This window comes from Vulpes lagopus, chromosome 3 (assembly GCF_018345385.1).
Source record: "Vulpes lagopus strain Blue_001 chromosome 3, ASM1834538v1, whole genome shotgun sequence".
Taxonomy (NCBI): domain Eukaryota; kingdom Metazoa; phylum Chordata; class Mammalia; order Carnivora; family Canidae; genus Vulpes; species Vulpes lagopus.
This window is the reverse complement of record NC_054826.1, coordinates 34,718,216-34,735,653: the sequence shown is the minus strand read 5'-3', so window position 1 is coordinate 34,735,653 and position 17,438 is coordinate 34,718,216. Positions and strand designations below refer to the sequence as shown.

General features: G+C 38.0%; 1 protein-coding gene across 2 annotated transcripts in view; it reads right to left on the bottom strand.

Moving 5' to 3' along the window:
* Window positions 1-17,438, bottom strand: part of SGCD (sarcoglycan delta) — a 910,009-nt gene that overhangs the window by 356,454 nt on the left and 536,117 nt on the right. For both annotated transcript variants that reach the window (XM_041747418.1, XM_041747417.1), the window contains one exon: window positions 3,145-3,333. In XM_041747418.1, coding sequence (XP_041603352.1) covers window positions 3,145-3,333 — 189 coding nt within the window. The remainder of the gene's footprint in view (window positions 1-3,144; window positions 3,334-17,438) is intronic.

Below are 17,438 nucleotides of genomic sequence, written 5' to 3'. Positions count from 1 at the left end.
TACACTATAGTGGAAAGGGTTGAGTTTTGAAGTCAAACACTAGTTATTTTACTTATTAGCTGACTTTTCTGAGTGCTTTTTATTAAAATGGAGATAACGCCTAATTTATAAAGTTGTTGTGAAAATTAAATAAGTTGTATTTTAAGAGCCAAGCACAGTGACTCATACAATCAACTAACAGAATAAACACTTAGCAAATAGTAATCCCCCTGAATAGCACAATGTGTGATTAACCAAGATAATCTGAATTATAGGTGTTCATAGTTTAGGGAGACCACATATTCCCCCATGTAGGGTAAAATTGAGAATAAAAGTATAATATTGCTCTCCTGCTTATAACAGACACCAGAATATTCTGTGAAGAACACAGGAGAGTAAAATCATTTGTCTTTTGATTTACCTCTGGGACCAAGAAAGCTTGGTTGGATGTTTGTCCAGATTGCTCTAATGGAAGGGCTCTTCCAGCATATATCCTTGGGGATGGCACAGAATACAAATCTGACCACAAGTAAAATTCTGGATATCCAGGCTTGGATAAATTGCCAAGTCCTCCCAAATACTTTTATATGACATCATTCACTTGGTTCATTATTACTCAGAGGGCTTGATTATACTGTGAACTTTCCCAAATTGAAAATTATTGAACATTCCAGATGTACAAAAAAAATCACTCTTGTCTGTTGACGATATTTTAAAATCCCGGCATAAAATGCTTAACTGTTATCCCATTGATTTCCTTGCTCTTTCACCCAACATACTCCAATATAAAATTGGTTAATACCTTATTCTTTTTCAAGATCTTCACTGTTGGTAAATTACTATTTGTGGAATAGAATTATAATTCTAAAAGAATATGTTTTATACTGTGATTGATGGAAAAATATGCTTTTAACTTGCAGGGAAAGATCAATTTTCTGACACTTCAGGTCTATTTGCTCAAATGCATTATGATTATAAAGCACCAATTATGGCTAATAATGGCATTATTCTCACCTCAGTAAGTACTTGGTTTGGTAAAGCTTTAAGAACTCTTAACTTTGGCGATCAATTTAGTTAACTACAGGAAATAGCCTATTTCAAATAGATTATTACCTTACTGTCATATTGCTCCCCAAGCTCACATACAATCAAAGTGAATTGTCACTCAATATACATTTACATATACCTCTCACTATTAAGCTTGCCAGATAAAACACACTCCTAGAAGTCATATTTGTATGATTTGTATGAACTCAAGATTTGAGTTCATATTCTCTATTATATTCACCTCCAATCTTTCAGGTTCTATAAATTAAACTTCATAGCAGATTAGGTAAAAAATCATAGAAATAGCCCAAATAAGGCACTAGAAGGCACATGAATTCCAGCTAAGTTCCAAGGGAGAAAGTAATAAATTCTATTTTGCTTTTTGTACCCTACTATCCAACTCTCACCAGCCAGAACCTTGGAATGTTCTGGAATCTCTTCCAATCCCTCATCTCCTACATCTTCATTGAGGTATGCCAACATCATCTTTTAAATGTCTTTTTTATCTTTATTCTCCATTCTACTGCCCTAGTTTCAGTCTTTTCTCATTTAATACTGCAAAAAGCTTTACTACTTTATAAGTTCATGAAACATTAAAAAAAAAAAAAAAACATCATAGGAGCACCTGGGTGGCTCATTCAGTTAAGTGGTCAGCTCTTGATTTCAGCTCAGGTCATGTCTCAGGGTCCTAGGATCCAGCCCCATGTAGGGCTCTATGCTCAGCAGGGAGTCTGCTTACAGATTCACTCTCTCCCTCTCCCTCGGCCACTCACACAACTTGTGCGTGTATGTGCTCTCTCTCTCAAATAAATAAATCAATCTTTAAAAAATAAACACATCAGATAACATGCACCTCAACAGATGGGAATTGTGGTCACTTGGACTTGGGAGCAGATGGACTCTGTATACCTCTCAGGGCCATAAGCTCTTAAAAGATGCATTCTTCTCCAAGTTTGTCTGTGAAAAACAGGTAAAAATTACTCTCCAGGCTGAGGAGGATAATAAGATAGAGATAAATGGAGCTATAAGAGGATCAACGGTTTTCCCAGGCAGCTATAGGAATACCAGGCAGATGGAGAAAAGCAGCCTAAGCAGAAAACACTGCCCCAGCAAAGGCAGACAAGTAAAACTACACAGAGTGTGTTAAAGATAAAAATGAACTTTATAATCTGGAAAAGACAAAAATCTGCTATCCTACTGAGGACTTTCACATGAAAACTTTACAGTTAGTTGCATTACAGTAACACTTCTTTATCAAAAGGGATTTGTCTTTATTGCCAACCTAATTATTTACTTTTGACATCACAAGAAAGGAATCTCAGGGTAGCAGATTACTACCCATCATACATTCACTGAGAGTGAAGGTGCTTGTATTGCCAGAATCTCTAAGAAATCTGGGGGTAGGGGGGAGAACCCTTGGGATAATATCAGAAATCCTATTTCCAGGATTTTCTTTTCATTTAAACTTTAACAAGTAAATGTGTAGAGTGCCCCTAACTACAAAAAGCAAGAATTTCTTCAAAGAAGCGTAAACACAGGTTCTGAAAAAAAAAAGGGAGATGTGGCCACCCTCCTCTCATTTCCATCCTGCTCAGGCAGTGGTAAAGAAAATTGGCCTCCTAAAAATCAAGGAGAATCTCAGTTGACCACAGTAATTAGTTACCAGGCTTATATAGACACAGTTAAAACTCTTAGATAATCCACAAAACTTCATTCTACTCAGATACTGCTACCCTCTACCTCAAAAACCCTTTCACAATCACTACCAAAATTTGGGTAAACTTGGTACTTTGATTTTGGCCCCTATGTCTTCCTGCATAATATACTCCAAGGGCTTAAAGACTATAGGATACAGAAACCTGGTTATCAAAACGGAGGGAAAGCATACAAGAGACTGGAAAAGAAGGAAATGCCTCTAACCTGGATACCCAGCTACTGAGGAGTAAAGATTAGACAGAGTAAGATCCCCACAAGGAACCGAACAGAAATATTTTTTAACCAAATGCCAGGCTGCAAGAGATTTTTAAACCGACTACCACCACTTTTCCCATTCCTTCTTCTTGCTCCATGCTTTCCCTTCCCCCAAGAAGAGCTAAAGAAACGTGTCGTTTTACTTACAATTGTGAAGTTCATGACTTTGAGAATCCAGATGGTCATGGCCAAGTTCACCAGTATTAAGATCATCAGGAGTAGGACAAAGAAATACAGGCATCTTTTCCGCCAGCCATAAATGCCCACCTTGTATACCTGTGGCCCCTCAGAGCTGGGCATGGTGCTCCGGTGGTGTGTGTACTGTTCCTGAGGCATCTGAAATAAACGAGGTGAGAGAGAAGCACTCACATTAAACTGCTGAGAGGGGAGAAAAAAAAAAAAAAGAAGAAAAAAAATCAACTGATGAAGAGATATGGCTGGCTGCTGTCTGTACGTTTCCACCCTCCTGACAACTCCAAAAATCTGTTTCCTCTGGACAAAAGTGGCTCCTCTGGACTCTGCATGAGTCCTCTCATTTTACACAGCTATCTCTCGTGATGTGTACTGAGACATCCACAGGCACACATACCATGGGAGGAACAGGACTCCTAGGAAGCCGTTTTCCAAATAACTCTTAGAATTCCAACATCTTTGTGAGGGAGACAAACTAAATCATCTACCCAACTACTAGGGGTAAAATTTAGATTTTGAGAAAATAAATAAACCCCAGCAGTTTAACGTGATGGTATGATAAATACTATTCAGACAATTTATTTTGGGGTGTAAAATGATCTCAAATGCAATCATTCTGTTCTGCCAAAAAATCAGAGGAGGAAGTAATAACTCTGATCTTCCCGCTATTTCAGAATTGAAAGGGACGTTGATGGACACAGATTAAGCCTCACTGGATTTAGGAGTCTTCAAATGGTAGCTTATGCTTAAATGCCTCCCATGACAGAAACCTCATTATGTGTTGGCTTAGCCATTAGGTATTATACAGTTCCAATTGTAGTCAATCAATGTATTTACTTACTTGTTATTTTTATTTTATGTTATTTTATTTTTTAAGAATTTATTTATTCAAAAAAAAAAAAAGAATTTATTTATTCATGAGAGACACACAGAGAGAGGCAGAGACATCGGCAGAGGGAGGAGAAGCTGGCTCCATGCAGGGAGCCCTATGTGGGACTCAATCCCAGGACCCCCGGGTCATACCCTGAGCCAAAAGGACATGCTTAACTACTGAACCACCCAGGTGTCTATTTATTACGTTTAATCAACTCATTTATTTAATAAACATAAAGGAGGCTCAAAGTCAAGAAAAATGTGAATATGCCTTCCAGGAGCTTGCAGGCTAATGGGAGGAATGAACTCATTAAACAGTGATTATAGTACAATGAGATAAGTTAGAAAAATATTTGTCAATATTAAGTAATATACTAATCCCCTTTAAAGTAAGAAAGCATTCCCTAATCCCTGTTGTTGACACAAATGATCTTTATACTAGCACTACTAATTGGATATCAACACAAATCTCAGTAAACTTATCACTTCTATAAAATTCTAAAACCAAAACAAATTTTAAAATTAAATACAAACAAAGCTACTAACGTGTATCATTCAAAATGGACAATAACGGTCTACTGCAAAGGATGAGGATTTCCTAAAACTAAGTGGCATAACATGGTACTCAGGGCTTAGCACAGCATCTAGAGGTGAGTAGATCATCCCTACTCTGTCATGAGACACATGACAACACAGCCCCTTCTACTTTACTTTACTCTATGCAAATACGTGCAACCTTTGAGATCTTTACTTCATTTGGCCCTCTCGTAAGCATACTGCATTCCCTTAGAATAAAGATTACATTTATTTATTTTCATCTTTGTCAATAACAATTAATTTGTGGGGTACCTGGGTAGCTCAGTCATGTAAGCCTCTAATTCTTGGTTTTGGCTCAGGTCCCAATCTCACTGTCCTGAGATCGAGTTCCATAGGAAGCTCTGCACTCAGCAAGGAGTTGGCTTCAAATTCTCTCTTTCCTCTTCCTCCTTCCTGCTTGCTCTCTCTCTCAAATAAATAAAATCTTTTAAAAAACAGCAATTAAATTTGTTACATGTGGTGCCAAAGTGACATTGATGACAAACAAAATATGAGTCCTAAAAATCACATCTTTGGCTATAAGGTCATCTTCCAGATGGGCTGGAATATGATTATTTTAGTTTTTAGATAATTATTAAAATGGATGCAAAAAATCTAAAAATCCCCTTGAGAACTCAAGGCCTTTGGACATAAGTGGAATTCCATTGAAAATCCCAATGAATTCTTTTTTATGGTCAGTGGGAATGCTGTGAAGTTCTACATGACATACGTTTTGTTCTGGATACTACCCTAGTACCATAATCAGGTCTTCACATGAGTATTTATTTGAATATACATGTATGGCATGAATGAGTACAAACCAAATACATAGATGATGAATGAATGAATGATTTTTTGTCTACTATAAAAGCTTCTTCTGTATGGGGGTGTATGGAGGTGTAAGCCAAATAGCACATGAGAATTCATTTTTAGTATGTTTGCACATTTTAACTTTAGGCTCCCCAAGTACTGGGTTCCCAAGAAAGCACTGAACTTCATGATATAAGAGGATCTCCATTTCATAACTCAGCTCCTTAGAATATTATAGATCAGGGCTGGGCTGTAACAACATGGGAACACAACAAAGTCTTCGCTCATTGGCTTTTTTAAATACATCAAGATCAATTGGAAGGGGGAAAAAGGGTCTTATAAGTTGGAAGGAAATTAGGCCTTTCTTTTTCATATAAAACATATTCTGTAAGTTAAGGAAATGAGTATGGAGTTTTAAAATCCTATCTGTAAGGTCCCTTAATCCCAATGAACTAATTTTATGAATGAGCTGATTTAAGACTAGAGTTGACCCTCTTGTGCATGGACACAGGGCCTGTGTGGTAGGGCAAGGACAAGAATAACAGTATTGGACTCTTGCAGGGATGATGAACAATGAGAAATTCTTCACCAACGAGGGTGCAGACCCTGGAGATGTCGCACCCCCCCCCCCAACAACATGGTGCTCTTTCTTTGACATTTGCCCCAACCAATATGGGAATTACATAATTTAGCTATAAAGAGGAAATGACATGTTCAATAAACACTTATAAAGAGACAAGGGATATGGATATCAAACTTGTCATTTTTTTTTATAAAGATTGTTAGACCTTGACAGAATGCAATGATCGTGTCTCTATTAGGGTTTCTCAATCCCAGGTATGCATCAAAGACAGCTGTGGAGATTTTAAAAACCTGTATGCTCAGGTTGATTCAGTAATAATCACAAAAGTAGAATCCAGGCATCAGCATTTTTGAAGGATCCCATGTAATCTTAAAGTATAGACAAGGTTGCACACCACTGGTCCAGAATAATATCTCTCAACCCTGACTATGCATCAGGCTCCAAAGTAAACTTCTGATAAATACAAATTCTGAGCTCTACCATGGAATCAGAATTGCTTAAAAAAAAAATCCCTACATATTCCAAGCATTTGGGTCTACTCCACTTAAAAAAAAAAAAAAAGGGCTTTGGTAATTTTTTTTTAATAGTATGACCATTTCAATACAAAAGGCTTGAAACAAATTCTAGAATACTAAACAGCAAAAAAGTAGAGCTTCTCTGAGCTTCTCTGAGGGCCTGGAAGAACACTTGGACTCCTAGGAACCACAGATTGTGTTCACTGTGTTAAATGACTAATTTAGGTACTCAAAGACAGAAAGCATAAGCGACTCTCTTTCAAGGCACACAACAAATTAAAAGCTGAGTGAAAATTAGAATTCAGATCCCTCATGCATGGTGTAGTAGCCTACTCTGGATGTCATAAGGGCTCTTGCATCACCACCACAGCACCTGCCTGATTTAATGAGCCACATACAACAAAATCCTCCAGTTTACAGCTCAGAAGAGAAGGAAAAAAAGAAAGAACAGGGAAGGGAGCGAGTAATTTCATACAAATGGTTACAACAGGAAGCTATGCCAACTAAACATAAGGAAATGGATATGTCTGTTAATAATGCACAGAAAAGGAAAATTTAGACATGCTGACAACATTAATTTTTCTAGGCAAAACTGAAACATGTTGAGATGATAAAAACCTCAGAAGAAAGATAATCTCCGACCTGTATTTCTTTTTGATCCTCCCCAGCAGAAAACCCTCTGGGCAATGAAGTTGAAGTTTTAAGTTCTCTGGTCAGGCCTCTTTCATGACTCTGGGAGGCGCTCTAGTAATGCATTAACAGTATCATCCATTTTTATAAAATTGGCTAAAAGACGTTTTAATTACAACTAGTTAAGACCTTGTATTTTTCAAACTCCTTTTTTGTTGGTGGCTTTGGAGGATTTACATTAATTTTGGAGGTCTAACTAACAGGAAGGTAAACTGGGGGTTTCTATGGTTTGGTTGCAGTAGTATTTATATCATATGCAGACAATTCCCTGTAGAGGTACATTATTTCTAGTCCTCCTAGTGTAGGAATCTCTTCTACCCTTTGTGTGAACTCACCAAGCAGAGTGTCATGAAGGTAAAGGACCTAAGCACACAGTGTGATATAAACGTGTCGTATGATGGCCAGCACCAGAAATATATGGTAGTGCAAAAGCCAGAATGTAGTTGGATTTTTTTTTCAATCATCAGATATGTAAAATTTCAAGTAAGATTCAATTCTGACACCTAGTCAAAACATAGATTCTCTCCTGACAAGAGTATATTCAATTCAGCATATAAAATGATAAATGCTCCACAGTTTTTTTTTTTTATGGGAATCATGGAAAATAGAATTGGAATTTTTATGTTTGCAGGCTATGTACACTATGTGTTTATCTTCTGTGTGTGTGTAAAGTTGCATGCTTTACACATCACAACCAGCAATAATAAAAAATTCAGTTCTGTTGAAATTGCCATAAGAGACAACAATCTTTCTATTGTCTATACCAGAAAGTGATAGTGCCAAACAGCTGTCATATAAAGAGGTAATCAAAGGCTATGCAACTAAAAAGTGTAGAAAAAGTATGTCACTCAATTAATCACAATATTATTTTTCTAGATTTTATGATTGGCCTTTTAAAAATTAATAATTTAATTTCCTTTCTCATTATAAGTATATTTCATGTTTTTAATTTGTATTTCTCATTGTTTAGGTCTCCCCCTCCTTAAACAGCCCAACAAATTGTTTAGGCTTCAGGCCTCACAAAACCTGGATCCTGCTCTAGTCCCTCCCATAAAGGACCCCCTGGCATATACAACAAGACCTCAGTATAACATCATGATGAGACATCATCACTTGGCTGAGCAGAGTGGACAGCATCGTTATCTGTCTTTCACTGGGAGTAATTTTTGGACTTTTGAGCAGATAAGAACACTATGCAGAAATTGATTCAATGAACATTCCTAGGGCCCACACCAAGAAATTCTAAGTCTACAGTTCATCCCAGGAATCTGTTTTTAACAAGCACCAAAACTGATTTGGATCTCTGTGGCCCAGAGTCCATGCTTTGAGAACATGAATTTAGATCTAACAGACACATTCCTGGCCCAATCTTTGCCTCTACTTGCATTGTTTCTCATGAGATCACCCATTTTCCTCCCGTGTGTGTGTGTGTGTGTATTATATAAGAATATGGAAACATATATATGTAATAAATACACACACAAGTACATTTTTTAAAAATCTCTGCCATCCTTCACATTTTCACTGTGTTCCTACCCTGGAGTTTTCATTTCCACTGTCCTCTTTCAGCAGTATATTGAATATTATGCCTTTTGCAATCTTTGGTGTCTTGGTTCTTGGTTTTTAAACATGCAGAGATGTTTTCTGCCATGAAAAAGAAATCTCAGCTTACCTGCATCTGTTGGCATGCACTAGGCATGTGAATTTTACAAAGGAGTCCCTCTATATCTCAAAACACTCTCTTCTTGGGAATCATAAGACTAATACTTTCCACAAGTCTTTGGGAACTTCTTTACATTGTTATACAACATATTTTACAGTGAGATATGTCATTTCTCTGAATATATCCTAAACACTTTTAAGTATTTAAAAGTTCTTTAAAATACAGTGGCGCCTAAACCACAGTGTATTTATGTGTATAATTACATGAAATTATATGTGTGCATAGATACACATAGATTTGATGAATGAACAATAATAAAGCCAAGACCAAGTAACAAAACACATCCTCCAATGTCAAAAAGCTATAAGGTCACAAGGAAAGAATAAAAATTTACACAACTTGGCTCCCTTTCGGAATGCACAGGAAATTATTCTGATGTAAAGTAGGCTTAAATCCAAAGCATTATTCAACTCCTTCATGGGGCTATTTTCAGTGTTTACCTGTTTATAAAACAAACAAATAGCTAGACAATCCCGTATTGCCCCAGTTCTTACATTTCATCAGTTGAAATAAGGATGATGGAAGGTCCGGGGGCAGAAATTCACATAGCTGGCACACTGTGTGAGGCAGAGTGCATATTCCAGGCTACTACTGCTATAAGCCCTTGCTTTGTCTATATTCAGTATTTTATTTCAGCAGGTTTATTCTTCAGGAAGAGAACACGTGTTTTCCTATGCTCCCCCCAAATAAAAGAGTTACCCAGAGAATAGTTACAAAATCTGCATTATCAATTTGTTACAGAGGAACACATTATGTTTTGAGAGATGATTAAAAAATAATCAGCAAACTTTCTAAAGACACATATAATGCCATCAAGTTTCCTGATGATTTTTCTCTTGGACCTATAAAATTTTATGGGCCATGATCTGCTCTACTAGTAAGGTAGAGTTACGAACAAGGAGGCGTTGATGTGCATTTTACTAATACTTGCTAGACTTTTCAGCCCACTAGGCTTTACAAATATCTTGTTCCATAAGAGCATTTAAGGGAGTGCCGATGAGTGCAATTCTCTGTAAAGTTACAGAGGAAGGCACAGGTCTAGGCTTTAAGGAAATCCCCAATTGCAATCTATTTTTTTCAGTCAAGGAAAAAAATATTTTTATGACCTATTATGTGACCACAGCAGAGTCTAGAGATATGTCAGGCTTCAAAAGAATGAGTAGGATTGGGTTTCTGGTTTCTTCAAGCTTGTACTTTCATGGGAGAGATGGACCATACTCAAGTAAATCAATTAAGCCATTATAACTAAGTGAGGTGCTAAGAAGGAAATGAAGAGGATTCCACGGTTGAGAATGGAGGGGACTCATTCTGGCCGTGGGAGGCCATTCCGACAAAGTGACAATTAAGGTGGGATCCAGAGGTTGAACGGGTTTTTCAGCAGAGGGCACAGCAAGCATTCTGGCCTCAAAGACCTGCTTAAATTAATCAGGGTGTTTGGCAAGGCTGGCACTGAGTGAGCTTAGAGGACAGAGTAAGGGACCAGTTTGCAGAGAGTTAGTGGCCTACCTGTACCGTCCATATCTTATAAGTTATAATAAGGAGTAATGAATAAAAATGGCCTGACTTATAAATCTATCATCTTCTCCCAAAATAAGACAAATAATACAAATCAAAAGAGCAAGGGATTGTGGATAATGACGCTGCATGTTAATATTTCCAGCACATTTATAAGTAAACATGAATCACATCTCTGTAGACGATTATAACCAGTTTATGTAAAATAACAGGCATCCATTCCCACACCACTGTATCACAGTATCTGGATCCCAGACTGCAGGATCACAGTCATTTCGGATTATTTTGGCACATAAGTGGTTTTCCATTAGCTGTGTTAATTTTGAAGTCTCTGATTTAAAACTATCTGCTTTCCAGGGTTGTTTTCATTCAGCCATCCATATGACACATTAGTCTTGGTTTGTTAATATTTGGCACGATTTAGACAATTGTAACAAACTCATTACTTTTAGTTGTGATATAACAATCAACACTTTTCTTGTAAAATTCATCCAGAAGAGTAAGGGCTTGTTCATGTGAAATGGTCTAAGAATGGTATCTTTTTTTTTTTTTTTAAAAAGCGCATATGTGGATTACTTTAAAAGTGTGGTATTCCATATTTTAGTCTTCTAAGAATTGGAGTGAGTGTTGAACAATTTTTACTGAAAAAGATTAGACAAGTGCGTGTATTTTTTTTTTAAAAGCCTAAGAGTATATAGTCAGGAAAAATTAAAGACTTTTTATTTGAGGGAGACTGAGTGTGTGTGCACGAGAGGGAGAAGGGACTGAAGCAGAGGAAGATACAGAATCTCAAGCAGACTCCATGTTGACAGTGGGGTCCAGTGAGGGCTCGATCTCACAACTCTGAGATCGTGACCTGAGCCAAACCAAGAGCCGGACACTTAACCGACTGAGCCACCCAGTTGCCCCTCAAGATTTTTCATTTGCACTTTTAGCTTCTCTCTGCAGAATCAATTACCAGTTTTTAAAAATCTTTATAGGAATGTTCAATACTAAGGCTTAATTCAATATGTACATTCAACATATACACATTTAAATTTTTCTTTTTGACCCAAAGAAGGGCATATTTACTGCTTTTGGTTGTTTTCAGTGCACTTAATATAGCTAAGCGATAGTCCCATGAAAATATACAGACATTTGTTTTATTTTTAAGTTCAAACAGTTTTAAATTATAGGGATGTATGATATTTAACTTAGCCAATTCCCTAGTTGTTAACATTGATTGAGGTTGTTTCCCATAATTTTTTGTAACCAGGGCTTATTTTAACAAATACTTATCAGATACTATCATGTATGACACAAGATGCAGTAAAAAGATGCTCTGTTTCTTGGACCTTCCAGTCTAATGGGGGAAACAATAAACAGAAAAACAAACAAATATGGAATTTTAAACTCAGCCTTGGGAAGAAGTCTCAGGAAAGAAAAAAAAAAAGGAAAGCAGGAAAAGGGGACGAACCATAAGTGAGAGGCTCCTGTTTCTTAGATGGTCAGGGAAAACCTTTTTAGTGGAGAGATTTGTGGCCAGGGGGGCAGGGGCAGAGCATCAACAAGTAAGAAAGTAAATTATAAAGACATCTAGGGGAAGCACTATGGTCAGAGGAAACAATATAAGCAAGTGCAAAGGCCCTGAGGTGGGATTTTACTGTGGAAGGTTGAAGGACAAAGTGGCTAGACCAGAGCAAAGAAAGGGGAAAGTGTTTGAAAATCAGCTTAGGAGTACAGGCAGAAGGAGTGCACACTAGGTCTTACAAACCACAATCAAAACCTGAAAAGGGATACAGATTGTGATGGGAAACTATCAGAGAACTGAAGAATCAGAGGAAGAGGATCTGATCTTCACTTTGCATCATTTCAGCAGATCTATAAGGAACAGACTGCGGGAACAAGAATGCAGGTGGAGAAATCAGGCTCCTGTGACTACTGCTATCACCTCAGGTTGGGGGACAGGAGTCCAAACCAGGGCAGTGGTGTAAGAGAAATACAGTATTTGGAAAGTAGAGCTAATGGGACTTATCCAAACTTCCTTGGCGTGTTGAAGACAGCAAGAATTTGAACCTGGAATATCTAGCTTAAATACCAATTCTCTTACTTCTTATGTTAAATGCTTCCACATCCGTGTGTATATGTGCTCAGAACAGCATGATGACTCATTCAAAACATGTTTTGGTAACAGTGTGAGCTTGAATTTCTCAATGCAAATATTAATATTAAGACAAATATTAATTTTAAGACAATTTATCAATACTACAAATCCTATAGCAACTACTATATTTCAGGCAGGGTACATGTTCCCTAAGTACAGGCAGTTTTCCCAGGTAATAAGCCATCTTTGATAGGTCTATGAAACCCACAAAATTTTACAGCATCATAAAAAAAGAGCTACAACAAATTAGGCACATCCTTTTATAGCGATTCGACAGTTGCATAAAATTAGCATTGATCCAGATCTTCCTTGACAATTGTATTTGGTAAGGATCTTTAGCTGTGCTCTCTAATATTTGCAATGAAATCTGTGGTCTGAAAGGAAATGTTCATCTCATTTTTAGTCATGTAATTTTTTCTAAAATCAAGGTGTCCAGAAACAAACATGCTAACAATAATAATGAAGTTATTATGTACTTAGCTAAGTACCTTACATACCTCCGCATATGTATATATCTATGTCTATTGAGCTATAACTTAGTTCCAGGGAAATACACAGATGTTAACTACCAAGCTCTGATTTTACAAAACTCTGTACATATGTGTAAATGCTATTCAATCAAAGTAGGAAATGTTTCCATAATCCTAGAAAGTTCCCTCTTGGCCTTCCTAATTAATCCCTATCCCCAGAGGCAGTGACTATTGTGATTTCCATCACATTTAAAATTTTAAATCCCATGTACAGTTCTATGATGTGATTACTCCAAGGAATATCTGACTTTGAAACCTGTGCTCTACGCATGCTGTCCTATTGCATTTTTGCTAATACCTACCCATCTCAACTGTGCCCTCTAAGAGAATCAGGTCATAATGCCTTACTTTCTTTCCTATTCATCTAGAATGGTACTTTATATACCACCTTTAAAAGAACTGGGGGAAAAAACAGTCTTTCAAATAATTTTCTATCTTCTGTGGTTCAGACAAGAAATCCTACAGAAAAGACTGTTATTGTAAACACCAGATTGGGGTTAGTGAATAGTGGACACAAGCCCTCTCAAAGGAACAGGAACTGTTCAGATTGTACTAACTGCCATGCCCTGGGAAACGAGACCAAGGATGCCCTTTATTAGCACCTTCTAGGTTATCTAGATTTGTACATAATATCTCAAAATGTCAAATGCTTTGTAATTGATTAAAAAAAGAAAAATATAAGCACCACTCTATGACCCAAAATGTGCCTTTAGGTCAGCCCTCAGACTTCTAGTTTGTGATCTGCAGTTTATATCCTCAGCCTAGGAAACACCAGGTGTAGCTTTGTCCACAACAGCAGTGATGCCACAGATCTCTGAAGTTCAGGTTCAACTTTCAGAGTTAATATCTGTCACTACAGGGTCCAAGTTATGAGCTGACTCTGGTTTGTCCCTGGCATTTCTGACCACCAAGGGAAGCAAATGACCTGGGTCTGAACTGAACCAACAAACAGAGAAGAAACTTTCTCAATAGAAAAACTGGCAACAGGAAGATAGGATGAAATTTAAAAGAGAGAGAAAAGGAGAGAGTGCTAGAAAGAGTACAGGACAAGAGAGATGATGGCAGACAACCCCAGGTATGAGCATGAAGAAAAGCAGCACAGTATGGCACTGCTCCTCAGATATTTAAGCAATCCTCTCACCAAATATGCCATGCCCAGGACCATGACCCTAACCAGAGTTAGGACAATGGGGTGGTGTTGAATGCTTGCTCAGACAAAAGAGCCAACAATTGATATTTATTTACTCAGAGCTCCAGAAATACAGCTTCAGTTGCTGAAGACTTCAACCTCAGCAAGTGGCTAAAGGCAGGGTTTCCAGGAATTCAGAAATATGTTATTTGGAAGTCAGGGTGCTCATGAAAGAGTCTGATGCTATCATCTAGCAAAGGTAAGTGGTCTGAACAAGTAGGGAGTTTCTAATCCCCGGCAATATAGTTTTTATCAGGAAACTCTGCTTGTGTTAATAGGTGCCACTGCATTATCGGTCAAAAAAGAAGAATAAAGCCAGAGCTTCCACATCCACCTGCACACCCAGAACTCCATTAGGACAACTACCAGCAAAGATTTCTGAGCAAACCAATCTCACAGGATTTATACACTTGGTGAACTGTAGTGACATGTTCCTCCCTGAGTCTTGCAAACCTCTCTGACAGCAGGCCAGGGGCCACAGATTACATGGTTTCCTTTATATAAGGCGATTCACACTTGGCAACAGAAATGTGAAACAATAATGAAGATGATCACCTTTCTGTGTGGCACCAAAGGTGAAAGAAAGAGGAGAGTAGAATCTTTCGAGAAATCCAGGCAATACAAAAAAAGTAACTTGGATCAATCAACATAAAACATTCTCCCCTCTGCTGATTATGCCCATACTTCTTTTCATTTGCCTCTTTCATTCTTTGCCAGTTTATCTCATGCTCTCTCAGTTAATATTAAATATGTGTGTGTGTCCCCTTCTGCTATAAGATCTGCCCACCTTTCATTCTTTTTTCCTACTCTACTGCTTCTCCCATAAAATCACTCTCTCCCCCTTTGGTTAATAGATGTTCGGTGCTCTGTTCACGGAATATGCACTTGGCAGATGAGTGGAATGGAGTCCAGGGAATCATATTTTTGTCAGAAGGAAGTTAACTGGAATGTATTCAAGAAGGATAAAGATAACAGCACAGGAAAAGATGAAGGACAGATGAAATAATTCAAGATGCCCAGCCTTGAGAAAGGGAGAGAAAGACATTCATAAGAAAATGGGAGAACTTTAGAATTACAAAAATCATACATTCTGAGAAACAGAGAACACTCTAGAGGCATCTGATCCCATTTTACAGGTGGTCAAACTGAGATCCAGTCATTAGTGAAGCCAGGACTTATCCCAGGCTTTCTGACCACCTCTACGTCTCTTCTCTTTCTTTACCACACTTCTGTACCAAGTATCATCGCCAATTTCAAATGTGGCTCCAGAGACCATGACAATGGCCACAAATTACAAAGTATAGGAATCCAATTTGGCTCAGTTTGAGGACACCTGAGGTGGGAAACAACACCCCAGCTGCCTCGCAGTGTAATGATGTTCTCCGTCACTGGAGGCACTGCCATCACCTCTGGCTGACACCTGTCTGCAACACTAATACATGGCATCCCTGCAGTGGATACTGACTTAGCCGTGGCGGGGGGGAAACAAATTCAGCTCTCTGCACCAGTGTCTGGCTTCAAAATAATCACTCAGAGAGCTTTTAAAAATACAGAGGCTCTCCAACTCTAGTTTCTGAAATTCTGATTTAGGGGGTTTTGAGAAACCATGGAAGCTGATGATTTCTGAGGAATCTTCTAATACTAAGATTCCATTATAATTTTACTTTCCCCTTTTTTAGAAGTAGGTTTCCAAAGTATTCCTTAAGCTATCATTGCTGAGACAATGCATGTATCATGTAGTCCACATCAGACTTATGGTCAAGGGACAAGAAACATTACCATTGTCTCAGAGTGCCTGTGCCCCTTAGGCCATCCTTTGATCTCAGTGTTCACTTTTCTGATCTCAGTCTTCCCTCCTTTAAAGTGGAAGAAATGGATTATTAGAACAGTGTTTTTTCAAATGTATTTGTTCTTTTTTTTTTAAAACATTTGTGGCCCAAACTGTCTATCCCTATCCTACAAACATCCTTTCTGGCATTCACTGGTGATAGAACATTGAGAAAAAATAATAAAAGAATAATTTAAAAATTTTAAAAAGAACATGGAGAGGCTCATTCTCCATCAGAAAGCTCTTGATCTGAATTTTTTTTTTGACTTCTACTTCATATCCAGAGGGTAATATGTGGTTGGCTTTAACCCATTATAGTAATATCATTGCACGGGGCCAGTGGGTACATGAGCCAGTACTGGGGGTGTATTCTGAGATGTGAGGCAAAGTCTCATAGAAGAGGTGTTTTCCCCTTTATGCCTTGCTACCTTTGCTCTGACTTGAACAGGATACGTGGACATGAGCACAGGAAGTTCAGCTGAAGAGCTCAGGACAGTGAAGCAGAAAGTTGGGTTTGGTCACTGGGGACATTGCTCAGCTGCTGAAACAGCTCTGACTGTCTAGGTATAGTCTACACCTCTCTACACCTAAAGCAATGTGAGCATTAAGACTTCTGTGAGCAGAGTTTCTATCACTTGCAACCAAACTCAAGTTTCACCTATACTGCACTAAAATTCTCTTTTCAGATGAAATCTCCTGCAAAACTCCAATATATGGAGCAAGTAAAAGTGGCTGGGCTCCATTAGAAATGCTAGAAATGCAGTTGGGGTGTTTTCATCCCTTCCCCCGATTCCTGTAGAGGTTCGTCCAAGGAGTCCAAGGAGCCAGAACCAGCCAGGATCAGCATGTTGACCCCAGGAGGGATCCTCAGATCTTCCCTGAGATCTGAGAGTTCTGCATCAAATTTGTTCTTGTGTTTTTTCTTTTGATGTGCTTATTTGTGCAAATTTTGTCCTAGAAAATACAGATCCCATTCCTGACCAATGTCTACTACCATAGAGCTCTGGTGTCTGTGTTTGCATTAACTTGTGTTATCATGTGGGCAGCAAGTGATTCCATTATCATTGTCATGAAGAGAGAAAGGAGTATGAGAGAACATAAAATGGCACATTCCTTCAAGGAGCAAATATAAGGACATAGTGAAGGTAGATATGAAGAGAAAAAAGCCTTCAAGGAGCAAATATAAGGACATAGTGAAGGTAGATATGAAGAGAAAAAAGCCTTCAAGGAGCAAATATAAGGACATAGTGAAGGTAGATATGAAGAGAAAAAAG